Source organism: Bombina bombina, chromosome 3, assembly GCF_027579735.1.
Source record: "Bombina bombina isolate aBomBom1 chromosome 3, aBomBom1.pri, whole genome shotgun sequence".
Taxonomy (NCBI): Eukaryota; Metazoa; Chordata; class Amphibia; order Anura; family Bombinatoridae; genus Bombina; species Bombina bombina.
In genome coordinates, this window is record NC_069501.1 from 1,264,742,157 (window position 1) to 1,264,759,013 (window position 16,857).

General features: G+C 39.6%; 1 protein-coding gene across 1 annotated transcript in view; it reads right to left on the reverse strand.

The window, feature by feature from the left end:
* Positions 1-16,857, reverse strand: part of LOC128652720 (vomeronasal type-2 receptor 26-like) — a 171,286-nt gene that overhangs the window by 51,402 nt on the left and 103,027 nt on the right. The window contains exon 4 of the mRNA XM_053705652.1: positions 4,589-4,712. Coding sequence (XP_053561627.1) covers positions 4,589-4,712 — 124 coding nt within the window. The remainder of the gene's footprint in view (positions 1-4,588; positions 4,713-16,857) is intronic.

A 16,857-nucleotide genomic window follows, 5' to 3' on the forward strand; every position in this document is an offset into this window, starting at 1 on the left:
TTAGCACTATGATATATTGTGGGTATCACAGTATATATATATGTACATAAAGAAATTAATTTAAAAAGGGCAAGCACTCGCTGGTATTTTTAAACAACAGTTTTTACTGTACACAAAAACAGTTTTACTGTACACAAAAAAGTTGTTTAAAAATACCAGCGAGTGCTTGCCCTTTTTAAATTAATTTCTTTATGTACGGTTTTGGTGAGCATATAGGAAGGTTAATGTTTCCAGAGTGCCTCTGAATACTCAGGAGAGACCGCATGTGCTGCAATAATTAATGAGAGTCCCTGATCCGTATAATGTATGATTTGGCTGGAGGGGAGCCGTTCCGGTAAAGCTTACAGGCAGCAGAAGTAAGCACAGTGCTGGGGAAGAAGCGAGCCCCGGTTCAGCAGCATGGAACAAGCAGGACGCTGCAGCTGTGAGCAAGGCGGCTGAGACTCAGGCAACACGGCAATAGCTGATGACGTCAGCAGTGGTTCTGTGGCGGCAGTGAGTAAACTGTCAGGCAGACTGAAGGTGGCTTATGGAGGAGTGCAGGAAACGTAAAATAGCCTGCATGCCCACAAGAGACCATTCAGAGCCGTAGGAGAGGAAGAGGCTTTAGTCGTTCAATGGGAATGTGCTGAATTAGCACCACAAGGAATGGCTTGAGTAGGACAGTGATAGAGAGCTGTACCAGCACCTATACGAATATATATAGGCCTGATGGGGATAGGTCAAACATCCTTAAAGAGACATGCAAGTTGTTACAGTCCTTAAGATTACTTATTATTATTATTATTATCGGTTATTTGTAGAGCGCCAACAGATTCCGCAGCACTAATTACTTTATGAGCTGCAATATTTGTGGATAATATTTTATACTAGTGTATGTGTGCATTTTATGCAGGGAATTTTATATCTGAAGCTGGTCACCTTCATCCATCAATAGAGGTATAGCAATATTTTAGCAACATTATTGCAATATCGTATATACTATAAATATCTACACATACATTTGGTTTGGGTCTAGCGCAATATCATTTATTCTTGTTCTTTTATGCATTGAAATATACCTCTAAAATGGTGTCTGTGGCAATTTCAGAGTGTATTACGCATTCTCAATATAATAGAATTATTTCAAATCATCAAGGAATACTGGCAACTAGGTCAAATGGCAGTTTTTAAAGTCCCTTTAAGTTTCAAATTAGATAAGTGAAAAGGTCTCCAAAACCTGTTGAAAAGTACAGAGAAAATTGATTGAGAACATTCCGGCTTCATGCTAATAATACTAATAATAACACGTTTTAAGCTCAAACACCTAAAAACCCACAATTGTGATTGTCTCATAACGAAAAGTCCCTTTAACTGAAAACACATTTTTTCCCAACGCTGCTTTTTAACGTCCGCTGGTATTACGAACCTTGCAGGTACAGGTGTACCGCTAATTTTTTTGGCCAGACTCGAAAATACAGCAAATCCATTTACGTCAATTGCGTATCCTATTTTTTCAATGGGATTTGCCTAACGCCGGTATTATGAGTCTTCCAAAAAGTGAGTGGTAGACCCTCTCCTGTCAAGCCTGGTACTGCATTTTAAAGTCAGTAGTTAAGAGTTTTATGGGCTAACGCCGTAGTATAAAACTCTTAATTAAAGTGCTAAAAAGTACACTAACACCAATAAACTACCTATTAACCCCTAAACCGAGCCCCCCCCCCCCACATCGCAAACACTAAAATAACATTTTTAACCCCTAATCTGCCAAACCGGACATCGCCGCCACTATAAAAAATATATTAACCCCTAAACCGCCGCACTCCCGCATCGCAAACACTAGTTAAATTTTATTAACCCCTAATCTGCCATCCCTAACATCACCGACACCTACCTACATTTATTAACCCCTAATTTGCTGCCCTCACCATTGCTGCAACTATATTAAATGTATTAACCCCTAAATCTAACCCTAACACCCACCTAACTTAAATATAATTTAAATAAATCAAAATAAAATTATTACAATTGACTAAATTACTCCTATTTAAAATGGAATAGTTACCTGTAAAATAAACCCTAAGATAGCTACAATATAACTAATAGTTACATGGTAGCTATCTCAGGGTTTATTTTTATTTTACAGGCAACTTTGTATTTATTTTAATAGGTACAATAGTTATTAAATAGTTATTAAATATTTAATAGCTACCTAGTTAAAATAAAGACAAATTTACCTAAATTACAATTACACCAAACACTACACTATAATTAAATTAATTCCCTAAATTAACTACAATTAAATACAATTAAATACAATTATCTAAAGTACGGAAAAAAAACACTAAATTACAGAAAATAATAAAATAATTACAAGTTTTTTAAACTAATTACACCTAATCTAATCCCCCTAATAAAATAAAAAAGCCCCCCAAAATAAAAAAGCCCTACCCTATACTAAATTACAAATAGCCCTTAAAAGGGCCTTTTGCGGGGCATTGCCCCAAAGTAATCAGCTCTTTTAACTTTAAAAAAAGTACAATACCCCCCCAACACCCACACACCCAACCCTACTCTAAAACCCACCCAATAACCCCTTAATAAAACCTAACACTAACCCCTTGAAGATCACCCTACCTTGAGAAGTCTTCGCCTAACCGGGCCAAAGTCCTCAACGAAGCCGGGCGAAGTGGTCCTCCAGATGGGCAGAAGTCTTCATCCAGACGGCATGGAGCGGGTCCATCATCAAGACATCCGACGGGGAGCATCCTCTTCTGAGGAAGGTTCCTTTAAGTGACGTCATTCAAGATGGCGTCCCTTCAATTCCGATTGGCTGATAGAATTCTATCAGCCAATCGGAATTAAGGTAGAAAAAATCCTGTTCCAATCAGCCAATAGAACTCAAGCTCAATCCTATTGGCTGTTCCAATCAGCCAATAGGATTGAAGTTCAATCAGATTGGCTGATTGCATCAGCCAATAGGATTTTTCCTACCTTAATTCCGATTGGCAGATAGAATTCTATCAGCCAATCGGAATTGAAGGGACGCCATCTTGGATGACGTCATTTAAAGAAACCTTCATTCAGTCGTTGGATGAAGATAGAAGAGGATGCTCCGCGTCGGATGTCTTGAAGATGGACCCGCTCCACGCCGGATGGATGAAGATAGAAGATGCTGTCTTGATGAAGACTTCTGCCCGTCTGGAGGACCACTTCGCCCGGCTTCGTTGAGGACTTCTGCCCGGTTGGGTGAAGACTTCTCAAGGTAGGGTGATATTCAAGGAGTTATTGTTAGTTTTTTAAAGGAGGTATTGGGTGGGTTTTAGAGTAGGGTTGGTTGTGTGGGTGGTGGGTTTTAATGTTGGGGGGGTATTGTACTTTTTTCAGGTAAAATAACTGATTACTTTGGGAAAATGCACCGAAAAGGCCCTTTTAAGGGCTATTTGTAATTTAGTATAGGGTAGGGCTTTTTATTAATATTTTTTTTTTTTATATGTTTTTTTTATTATCGGGATTAGAGTAGGTGTAATTAGTTTAAAAAAACTTGTAATTATTTTATTATTTTCTGTTACTTAGTGTTTTTTTTCCGTACTTTAGATACTTTAATTTAATTGTATTTAATTGTAGTTAATTTAGGGAATTAATTTAATTATAGTGTAGTGTTAGGTGTAACTATTTAATAACTATTCTACCTAGTTAAAATAAATACAAAGTTGCCTATAAAATAAAAATAAACCCTAAACTAGATACAATGTAACTATTAGTTATATTGTAGCTATCTTAGGGTTTATTTTATAGGTAAGTATTTAGTTTTAATTGTAGTCATTTTATTTAGATTTATTTAAATTATATTTAAGTTAGGGGGGTTAGAGTTAGACTTAGTTTTAGGGGTTAATAACTATAATATAGTTGCGGCGGCACATTAGTGGTTTATAATTGTAGGTAGGTTGCAGCGACATTAGGGGCGGCAGATTAGAAGTTAATAAATATAATGTAGGTGTGGGCGATGTTGGGGGCAGCAGATTAGGGGTTCATAAGTATAATGTAGGTGGCGGCGGTGTCTGGAGCGGCAGATTACTGGTTAATAATATAATGTAGGTGTCGGCGATGTCGGGGGCGGCAGATTAGGGGTTAATAAGTGTAATATTAGGGGTGTTTAGACTCAGGGTTCATGTTAGGGTGTTAGGTGTAGACATAAAATGTATTTCTCCATAGGAATCAAAGGGGCTGCGTTAGAAGCTGAACGCTGCTTTTTTGCAGTTTTTTTTCAGCCGGTTCTCCCCCATTAATTCCTATGGGGAAATCGTGCATGAGCACGTTTTACCAGCTCACCGCTAACGTAAGCAGCGCTGGTATTGAGGTGAGATGTGGAGCAAAATTTTGCTCTCCGTTCACTTTTCTGCGGCTAAAGCCGGGTTTGTAAAAGCCTGTAATACAAGCGTTGTCTTAAGTGAGCGGTGAGAATAAAATGCTCGTTAGCACCGCACACCATTACCAACAAAACTTGTAATCTAGCCGTCAGATTGTAAATGAAGCCATTGTTTTTACAGTCTTATGTCTTTCAATAACCTGCACTGCATTATGGGCCATTAATACAGGACTCACTCACCCGTTGTGTTGGAGATCTCTCCCTCTGCACAAGGCACACAACCATAGCAGCAGACAGGATATTCCTTCCAAGGAACCTTTCTGTATCCATGGGCACAGATTTCATTACAAACTGATTTAGGTATCTATGGAAATTATACAGGAAATACAATTAGATCCCCTTGACATCCCTCATTTACCTGTATTATTCATTAACTGTTATACTGCAGACATTGTCACACAAAGCTCTGTGAAATTAAATGTTATTTTAAGGCCCTCACTGACTCATACACACACGTATGCACACACATTAACAGATGCGCGCATACACATGTATCTACACACACCCATAAAGACATGCAAACATAGACACACGTATGCACACACATTTACTTATGTGCACATACACATATATCTACAAACACACATAAACACATGCAAACATACACAATTGCCTATGCAAACACATCTACACATGCACACATACACCCACATGTACACATATATGTACATATGCACACACATAAACACTTATACACAAACACATGTGCACACACATATTAACACCCATAAACTCATGCACACATACAGAAACATGTACACACTCACATAAACACATGCACACATACAGAAACATGCACACACTCAAATAAACACAAGCACACATACAGAAACATGTACACACTCACATAAAGTCATGCACACATACAGGAACATGTACACACTCACATAAACACATGCACACATACAGAAACATGTACACACTCACATAAACACATGCACACATACAGAAACATGCACACACTCACATAAACACATGCACACATACAGAAACATGTACACACTCACATAAACACATGCACACACACACACACATATTAACACCCATACACTCATGCACACATACAGAAACATGTACACACTCACATAAACACATGCAAACATACAGAAACATGTACACACTCACATAAACAAATGCACACATACAGAAACATGTACACACTCACATAAACTCATGCACACATACAGAAACATGTACACACCACTCACATAACTACATGCACACATACAGAAACATGTACACACTCACATAAACACATGCACACATACAGAAACATGTACACACTCACATAAACACTAGTGATGTCCCGAACTGTTCGCCCGTGAACGGTTCACGGCGAACATAGTATGTTCGCATTCGCGGCTGAGGGCGAACACATGCGATGTTCGATCCGCCCCCTATGTGTCATCATTGAGGAAACTTTGACCCTGTATGTCACAGCCTTCTGACACATTAGAGCCAATCAGCATCAGACACTCCCTCACAGACCCTCCCCTCTTGTTGGCAGCAGCCATTTTAGACTCATAACGAACTTGCTTTGTTAGTGAGAGGACATTTTGTGTTGCTGCTGCTGACATTATAGGGAAATAGATAGCTAGGCTAGTGTATTTAGTGTCCACTACAGTCCAGAAGGACTCATCTCATCTCTGTTGCAAGGACAGCACCCCAAAAAGCCCTTTTTAGGGCTATAATTTGAGCCGTTTTTTGTTTTGTTTGTTTTTTCGTATTTTTATTAGCATTTGCCTTGCTTTCAGCCTGTGTGTAAGGCTCACAGCATCTGCTGTGATTACTGCCACCACTGATATCTGCCTAACAACATTAGTTTAAATTTAACCAACAAAAATTTGAAATTATTTTGCTAGTGTAATTTATTTTCATTTTATATCAGGCCTGTGTCACACAGCATATACTCTGGTTCATTGCTCTATGCCAGCCACCAGTGGTCGTATCCGCTTATAACATTATTTTAAATTTAAAAAAAAAAATTTAAATCATTTTGCTAGTGTAATCTAATTACATTTTCTATCAGGCCTGTGTCTGTCAGGCTCACACAGCATTAATATACTTCAGTTTTTTTCAGTCTTTTGGTTAATTGCTCTGTGCCAGGCAGCCACCACTCATATCTGCTTCACCTTCTTTTAAATTAAAAAAAAAAATGTTTACATTTTTTTGTTAGTGTAATCTAATATCATTTTCTATCAGGCCTGTGTGTTTTGCTGACTTACAGAGCATACTGTGTTTAATTGCTGCCCTCCCTAGTCTATGAGCCATGACTCATATGTGTTTAACCTTTTTTAAATCCCCCCCCCCAAAAAAAAATGAAATAATTTTTCTAGTGTAGTCTAATTGTATTTTCTATCAGGCGTGTGTGTATCTGACTTACAGAGCCTACTGTTTTTAATAGCTGCCCTTCCAAGGCTATCAGCCACGACTCATATGTGCTTAACCTTTTTCTTTAAATTCCCCAAAAAAATCTTTAAATCATTATGCTAGTGTAATCTAATTTTATTTTCTATCAGGCCTGTGTCTAACTGTCTATCTGACTTACACAGCATACTGTTGTTAATTGCTGCCCTACGTAGCAGCCAGCCAGTGCGACCACTCATATGTGCACTTCTTAACATTATTTTAATATTAAAATATAAAATTTTAAATTATTTTGCTAGTGTAATCTAACTTAATTTTCTATCAGGCCTGTGTTTTTCTCACTTACACAGCATACTGTGTTAAATTGCTGCCCTACCTACCAGCCACGACTCATATATGCTAGCCTGTGTGCCAGGCCCAACTAGCCAATTAGTGTCACCAATCATAGTTGTTGTAACAGTATTGAAAACATTGTAAATCATCATTTTTTTGACTGTGAATCTGCAGTCTAGTAGTGCCATTGAATTGCAGCTCCCTCCTGCCTGCCAAACTGTGTGCCAGGCCCAACTAGCCAATTAGTGCCACCAATCATAGTTGTTGTAACAGTATTGTTAATCTTTAAAATTACAAATTGTTCGCTTGTGATTCATCAGTTTGCTCGTGCCATTGAATTGCAGTTTCCTCCTGCCTGCCAGCCTGTGTGTCAGGCCCAAACTAGCCAATTAGTGCCACCAATCATAGTTGTTGTAAAAGTATTGTTAATATTTAAAATTAAACATTGTTCGATTGTGAATCATCATTTTGCTTGTGCCATTGAATTGCACTTTCCTCCTGCCTGCCAGCCTGTGTGCCAGGCCCAACTAGCCAATTAGTGCCACCAATCATATTTCTTGTAACAGTATATAAAACATTTTAAATCATAATTTTTTTGACTGCAAATCTTCAGTCTCCTAGTGCCATTGAATTGCAGTTTCCTCCTGCCTGGCAGCCTGTGTGCCAGTCCCAACTAGCCAATTAGTGCCAGCAATCATAGTTGTTTAAACAGTATTGAAAAAATTGTAAATCATCACTTTTTTGACTGTGAATCTGTAGTCTAGTAGTGCCATTGAATTGCAGTTCCCTCCTGCCTGCCAGCCTGTGTGCCAGGCCGACTTACCAACTAGTTACACCAATCATATTTGTTGTCACAGTATTGTTACTATTTAAAATAAAAAATTTTTTTATTGTTTTTCTGAATCCTCAGTTTTCTCGTGCCATTGAATTGCACTTTCCTCCTGCCTGCCAGCCTGTGTGCCAGGCCCAACTAGCCAAGTAGTGCTAGCAATCATATTTCTTTTAAAAGTCTTGAAAAAATTGTAAATCATTACTGTTTTGACTGTGAATCTGCAGTCTCCTAGTGTCCTTGAATTGCATTTTCCTCCTGCCTGCCAGCCTGTGTGCCAGGCCGACTTACCAACTAGTTACACCAATCATATTTGTTGTCACAGTATTGTTACTATTTAAAATAAAAAAATTTTTTATTGTTTTTCTGAATCCTCAGTTTTCTCGTGCCATTGAATTGCACTTTCCTCCTGCCTGCCAGCCTGTGTGCCAGGCCCAACTAGCCAAGTAGTGCTAGCAATCATATTTCTTTTAAAAGTCTTGAAAAAATTGTAAATCATTACTGTTTTGACTGTGAATCTGCAGTCTCCTAGTGTCCTTGAATTGCATTTTCCTCCTGCCTGCCAGCCTGTGTGCCAGGCCGACTTGCCAACTAGTTACACCAATCTTATTTGTTGTCACAGTATTGTTAATAATTAAAATTACATTTTTTTTTATTGTTATTCTGAATCCTCAGTTTGCTCGTGCCATTGAATTGCACTTTCCTCCTGCCTGCCAGCCTGTGTGCCAGGCCGACTTGCCAACTATTTACACCAATCATATTTGTTGTCACAGTATTGTTAATAATTAAAATTAAAACATTTTTGATTGTTATTCTGAATCCTCAGTTTTCTCGTGCCATTGAATTGCACTTTCCTCCTGCCTGCCAGCCTGTGTGCCAGGCCCAACTAGCCAATTAGTGCCAGCAATCATATTTCTTTTAACAGTATTGCAAAAATTGTCAATCATCACTGTTTTGACTGTCAATCTGCAGTCTACTAGTGTCCTCGAATTGCATTTTCCTCCTGCCTGCCAGCCTGTGTGCCAGGCTGACTTGCCAACTAGTTACACCAATCTTATTTGTTGTCACAGTATTGTTAATAATTAAAATTAAAAAAATTTGGATTGTTATTCTGAATCCTCAGTTTGCTCGTGCCATTGAATTGCACTTTCCTCCTGCCTGCCAGCCTGTGTGCCAGGCCGTCTTGCCAACTATTTACACCAATCATAATTGTTGTCACAGTATTGTTAATAATTAAAATTAAAAAAATTTTGATTGTTGTTCTGAATCCTCAGTTTGCTTGTGCCATTGAATTGCACTTTCCTCCTGCCTGCCAGTCTGTGTGCCAGGCCCAACTAGCCAATTAGTGCCACCAATCATATTTCTTTTAACAGTATTTCAAAAACTGTCAATAATCACTGTTTTGACTGTCAATCTGCAGTCTACTAGTGTCCTTGAATTGCATTTTCCTCCTGCCTGCCAGCCTGTGTGCCAGGCCGACTTGCCAACTAGTTACACCAATCTTATTTGTTACATAGAAACATAGAAACATAGATATTGACGGCAGATAAGAGCCATAGGCCCAGCAAGTCTGCCCGACCTTACCTAACAGTATAAACTTATCTAGTTCGTAGGATAGCCCTATGCTTGTCCCATGCATTTTTAAAGTCCCCCACAGTGTTTGTTGCTACTACCTCTTGAGGAAGTTTATTCCATAAATCAATCACTCTTTCTGTAAAGAAGTGCTTCCTCAAATTACTTCTGAATCTACTACCCTTTAGCTTGAGCTCATGACCCCTTGTTCTTGAATTTTCCATTTTATGTAAAATACCCACAGCCTCAGTTTTACTAAACCCTTTAATGTACTTGAAAGTTGCTATCATATCACCTCTTTCCCTTCTCTCCTTTAAGCTATACATATTTAGGTCATTGAGCCTATCCTGGTAAGTTTTATTTTTTAGACCATGTACCATTTTGGTAGCCCTCCTTTGCACAGATTCAAGTTTGTTAATATCCTTCTGAAGATATGGTCTCCAGAACTGCACACAATACTCAAGATGAGGCCTAACTAATGATCTATAAAGTGGCATAAGAACCTTACTATTTCTGCTGCAAATACCTCTACCAATACATCCAAGCATTCTGCTAGCCTTACTCGCTGCATTACTACATTGTTTACTAAGTTTTAAATCATCTGAAATAATAATTCCCAAGTCCTGTTCCTCGTCTGTAACAGTCAGTAAAGTGTCATTGAGTCTGTAATTAACATTTGGATTTTTCTTCCCTAAATGCATTATTTTACACTTTGCTGTGTTAAACTTTAGACCCCAGTCATTTGTCCAATCCTCCAATTGTTGTATATCACTTCTCATTTTGTCTACCCCCCCTGGAACATCCACTCTGTTGCAAATTTTTGTATCATCTGCAAAGAGACATACTTTCCCCTGTAGCCCTTTGCTGATATCGCAGATAAATATGTTAAACAAAACAGGCCCCAGAACTGACCCCTGAGGAACACCACTAGTAACAGCCCCCTCTGCTGAATGAACTCCATTTACTAAGACACTTTGTTTTCTGTCCTTAAGCCAGCATTCCACCCAGTTCAGTTGTTGTCACAGTATTGTTAATAATTAAAATTAAAAAAATTGGATTGTTATTCTGAATCCTCAGTTTGCTTGTGCCATTGAATTGCACTTTCCTCCTGCCTGCCAGCCTGTGTGCCAGGCCGACTTGCCAACTATTTACACCAATCATATTTGTTGTCACAGTATTGTTAATAATTAAAATTAAACAATTTTTGATTGTTGTTCTGAATCCTCAGTTTGCTCGTGCCATTGAATTGCACTTTCCTCCTGCCTGCCAGCCTTTTTGCCAGGCCGACTTGCCAAATATTTACACCAATCATATTTGTTGTCACAGTATTGTTAATAATTAAAATTAAAACATTTTTGATTGTTGTTCTGAATCCTCAGTTTGCTCGTGCCATTGAATTGCACTTTCCTCCTGCCTGCCAGCCTGTGTGCCAGGCCGACTTGCCAACTATTTACACCAATCATATTTGTTGTCACAGTATTGTTAATAATTAAAATTAAACAATTTTTGATTGTTGTTCTGAATCCTCAGTTTGCTCGTGCCATTGAATTGCACTTTCCTCCTGCCTGCCAGCCTGTGTGCCAGGCCAACTTGCCAACTATTTACACCAATCATATTTGTTGTCACAGCATTGTTAATAATTAAAATTACAAATATTTTGATTTTTGTTCTGAATCCTCAGTTTGCTCGTGCCATTGAATTGAACTTTCCTCCTGCCTGCCAGCCTGTGTGCCAGGCCCAACTAGCCAATTAGTGCCAGCAATCTTATTTCTTTTAACAGTATTGCAAAAAATTGTCAATCATCACTGTTTTGACTGTCAATCTGCAGTCTACTAGTGTGCTTGAATTGCATTTTCCTCCTGCCTGCCAGCCTGTGTGCCAGGCCGACTTGCCAACTAGTTACACCAATCTTATTTGTTGTCACAGTATTGTTAATAATTAAAATTAAAAAATTTTTGATTGTTATTATAAATGCCAGCCTGGACGCACATGCGCAATGCCTGTAGGCTCATGCGTCCTTTTGAGGAGGTGACAAACCTTGTCAGTCGCACCAAAGGCACCATCAGCGACATCATACCATTTGTTTTCTTCCTGGAGCGTGCCCTGCGAAGAGTGCTGGATCAGGCCGTAGATGAGCGTGAAGAGGAAGAGGAAGAGTTGTGGTGTCCATCACCCCCACAAACAGCCTTATCAGCATCGCTTGCTGGACCTGTGGCAACGCAGGAAGAGGATTGTGAGGAAGAGGAGTCAGAGGAGGAATGTGGCTTTGAGGAGGAGGAGGAAGACTCGTTGTTGTCACCTCTCTGGTACCCGTGGTGTTGTACGTGGCTGGGGGAAGAAGATACCCTCAATGAGATCAGTGAGGACGAGGAACGGGACATGATTAGCTCGGCATCCAACCTTGTTCAAATGGGTTATTTCATGCTGTCGTGCCTATTGAGGGACCCTCGTATAAAAAAGCTGAAGGAGAACGACCTGTACTGGGTGTCCACGCTCCTCGACCCCCGGTATAAGCATAAAGTGCCTGAAATGTTACCAAATTCCTGCAAGTCGGAAAGGATGGAGCATTTTAAAAATAAATTAAAAAATATGCTTTACACAGCGTATAAGGGTGATGTCACAGCACAACGGGAATGTAACAGGGGAAGAGATTAAATTAATCCTCCTCCTCCCGCGACCACGGCGACAAGAACAGGACGCTTTCCTGACGTCTTGTTGATGGAGGACATGCATACCTTTTTAACTCCCATGCATCCCCAGAGCCTTTCGGGATCCAGCCTCAGAGAAAGACTCAACCGACAGGTAGCAGACTACCTAGCTTTAACTGCGGATCTCGACACTCTGAGGAGCGATGGAACCCTTGACTACTGGGTGTGCAGGCTTGACTTGTGGCCTGAGCTATCCCAATTTGCAATGGAACTTCTGGCCTGCCCCACTTCAAGTGTCCTGTCCGAAAGGACCTTCAGTGCAGCAGGAGGTTTTGTCACTGAGAAGAGAAGTCGCCTAGGTCAAAAAAGCCTTGACTATCTCACTTTTATAAAAATGAATGAGGGATGGATCCCGAAGGGACTGACATTGGGCGATACATTTGAGTAAAAAAGGCCTGATGATGAGCTGGCTTGGGCTACAACTGGTACACAGGCTGGCCTTTTTTTTCTTATAAAGCCGGATGACTTGCTTGACTTATCCGCCAACAACTAGTGTTCAAGCCACAAGCTTTTAGGGCACTTTCTAAATGTTTTACAAACATCAATTTTTCTGGCTGCTGCTACAGCAGTTGCTACAACAATACCCAAATTTTTCAGTCATTTGTACATTCCTAATTTTTCTGGCCTCTGCTGCTGCTCTGTGGGTACAAAACTCAAATAAAAAAATAAGGCACATAACAGTGATTGAACTGTTAAGAATAGTACAAATTAACACACCACTCATATCTGGTGGACCATTAAATTGCATGCGCAGTGCCCCAAATGTGAAGTAGGAGGACCGACCAAGCATCTTTATCCGTCTCTTGGTTGCTCTAAATTATCTCCGGGTTCCATCTATGCCATACCTGTACTATATTGTGCAAAAGGGTGGCATATGTGGTTTTTCATGCTGTTGTGCCTGTTGCGGGTCATGGCCCATGGTATAAAAAGGCTGAAGGAGAACGACCTGTAATGGGTGCCCAAGCACATTTTTTGAAAAATGTTCCCGGTTCCTCTCAATTATCTCAGGGTTTCTAAAATGGATGCCATACCTGTACTCGATTGTGCAAAAGGATGGCATATGTGGTGTTTCCTGCAGTTGTTTCTGTTGAGGGTGCTGGACCCTCTTATAAAAATGCTGAAGGAGAACGACCTGTAGTGGTTGTCCAAGCATGGTTTTTTGGGCAATTTCACATTTCCAAAAAATTATCTCTGGGTTTCTAAAATCAATGCTGTACCTGTACTTTATTGTTCAAAAGGATGCCATATGTCCTCTTTCCTGCTGTTGTTTCTGTTGAGGGTCCTGGACCCTGTTATAAAAAGGCTGAAGGAGAAAGAAGTGTACTGGGTGTCCATCCAATCATTTTTTTGATTCAAATTCCCGGTTGCAACAAATTATCTCCGGGTTTCTAAAATCAATGCTTTACCTGTACTCTATTGTTCAAAACGATGCCATATGTCCTCTTTTCTGCTGTTGTTTCTGTTGAGGGTCCTGGACCCTGTTATAAAAAGGCTGAAGGAGAAAGAAGTGTACTGGGTGTCCATCCAATCATTTTTTTTATTCAAATTCCCAGTTGCAACAAATTATCTCCGGGTTTCTAAAATCAATGCTTTACCTGTACTCTATTGTTCAAAAGGATGCCATATGTCTTCTTTCCTGCTGGTGTTTTGTTTGAGGGTCCTGGACCCTCTTATAAAAAGGCCTAAGGAGAAAGAAGTGTACTGGGTGTCCAATCAATGTTTTTTTCTATTTCCCAGTTGCCAAAAATTATCTCTGGGTTTCTAAAATCAATGCTGTACCTGTACTCTATTGTTCAAAAGGATACCATATGTCCTCTTTCCTGCTGTTGTTTTGTTTGAGGGTCCTGGACCCTCTTATATAAAGGCCTAAGGATAAAGAAGTGTACTGGGTGTCCATCCAATCATTTTTTGATTCAAATTACCGGTTGCAACAAATTATCTCCGGGTTTCTAAAATCAATGCTTTACCTGTACTCTATTGTTCAAAAGGATGCCATATGTCCTCTTTCCTGCTGGTGTTTTGTTTGAGGGTCCTGAACCCTCTTATAAAAAGGCCTAAGGATAAAGAAGTGTACTGGGTGTCCAATCATTTTTTTGGTTCAATTTCCTGGTTGCAACAAATTTATCTATGGGTTTCTAAAATCAATGCCTTACCTGTACTCTATTGTTCAAAAGGATGCCGTATGTCCTCTTTCCTGCTGTTGTTTCTGTTGAGGGTACGGGACCCTCTTATAAAAAGGCCTAAGGATAAAGAAGTGTACTGGGTGTCCAATCAATGTTTTTTTCTATTTCCCTGTTCATAAAAATTATTTCAGGGTTTCTAAAATCAAGCCTTACCTGTAATCTATTGTTCAAAAGGATGCCATATGTCCTCTTTCCTGCTGGTGTTTTGTTTGAGGGTCCTGGACCCTCTTATAAAAAGGCTTAAGGAGAAAGAAGTGTACTGGGTGTCTAATCAATGTTTTTTTCTATTTCCCAGTTGGCAAAAATTATCTCTGGGTTTCTAAAATCAATGTTGTACCTGTACTCTATTGTTCAAAAGGATGTCATATGTCCTCTTTCCTGCTGGTGTTTTGTTTGAGGGTCCTGGACCCTCTTATAAAAAGGCCTAAGGAGAAAGAAGTGTACTGGGTGTCCAATCAATGTTTTTTTCTATTTCCCAGTTGCCAAAAATTATCTCTGGGTTTCTAAAATCAATGCCGTACTTGTACTCTATTGTTCAAAAGGATGCCATATGTCCTCTTTCATGCTGTTGTTTTTGTTGAGGGTCCTGGACCCTCTTTTAAAAAGGCTGAAGTTGAAAGAAGTGTCCTGGGTGTCCAATCAGTTTTTTGGTTAAATTTCCCGGTTGCAACAAATTATCTCCGGGTTTATAAAATCAATGCTGTACCTGTACTCTATTGTTCAAAAGGATGCCATATGTCCTCTTTCCTGCTAGTGTTTCGGTTGAGGGTCCTGGACCCTCTTCTAAAAAGGCCTAAGGATAAAGAAGTGTACTGGGTGTCCTGTCCAATCAATTTTTTTTTCTATTTCCCGTTTGCAACAAATTATCTCTGGGTTTCTAAAATCAATGCCTTACCTGTAATCTATTGTTCAAAAGGATGCCATATGTCCTCTTTCCTGCTGTTGTTTCTGTTGAGGGTCCTGGAACCCTCTTATAAAAAGGCCGAAGGAGAAAGAAGTGTACTTGGTGTCCAATCAATGTTTTTTTTCTATTTCCCTGTTCATAAAAATTATCTCAGGGATTCTAAAATCAATATTGTAAAGTCACTTATGTGTAAGCACTAAATAACTAAAGTCCACCTCATCAGATGCCAAAGTTAATATGGGTAAATAAATGTGTCAGACTGTTGCTGTTCAGTGATGAAATTCAGAACAGCGTAGCACCTGCTGACTCACCCTGCTTCTTGTCGGTACTGTATCTTCTTCAAAGTGATGCGGTATTCGGGAGTGGCCCGTCCACAGGGGTACCCTCGATCGAAGGAGTGTCTCTCCACTGGTGAAGTATCCTGCACCTCTCAAGACTTGCTCCCTGTACGGTACTTTTTCTCCCCTCCTGGGCCCGCTCCTCACTGCACCGCTCCGCACTCGGCGTCTGACGTCACCTGCAAGTCCCGACAGCTGGCCGATCTCTCTCTCTGAGATACTCCCACTTACGCTGGTGGGTATGTGGTGAATGCGTGCACCAGGTTCCGTTGTGCCTTGGAATCTTCCGTGCTTGCGCCGCCTGGAGGATCACTTCTGCCGCTCCGGATCTCCTCTTCAGTTCCATCGGTGGCTCAGCTGAGTGAAGACGACTCAAGGTAGGATGATCTTCAGGGGATTAGTGTTAGGTTATTTTAAGGGGGGTTTGGGTTAGATTAGGGGTATGTGGGTGGTGGGTTTTAATGTTGGGGGGGGTTGTATTTTTCTTTTACAGGCAAAAGAGCAGTTTTCTTTGGGGCATGCCCCACAAAAGGCCCTTTTAAGGGCTGGTAAGGTAAAAGAGCTTTGAACTTTTTTAATGTAGAATAGGGTAGGGCATTTTTTTTATTTTGGGAGGCTTTTTTATTTTATTAGGGGGCTTAGATTAGGTGTAATTAGCTTAAAATTGTTGTAATATTTTTTAAATGTTTGTAAATTATTAGTTTTATTTTTTGTAACTTAGCTTTTTTTTTTTTGTACTTTAGTTAGTTTATGTAATTGTATTTAATTGTAGTTATTTGTAGTTAATTTATTTAATTAATGTAATGATAGTGTAGTGTTAGGTTTAATTGTAACTTAGATTAGGATTTATTTTACAGGTAATTTGGTATTTCTTTTAGCTAGGTAGTTATTAAATAGTTAATAACTATTTAATAACTATTCTAACTAGCTAAAATAAATACAAAGTTACCTGTAAAATAAATATAAATCCTAAAATAGCTACAATGTAATTATTAATTACATTGTAGCTATCTTACAGCTAGATTTAGAGTTGGGCGGTAGCCGTCAAAACCAGCGTTAGAGGGTCCTAACGCTGGTTTTTACCGCCCTCTGGTATTTGGAGTCAGTCAGGAAAGGGTCTAACACTCACTTTGCAGCCGCAACTTTTCCATACCGCAGATCCCCCTACGCCATTTGCGTATCCTATCTTTTCAATGGGATCTTTCTAACGCTGGT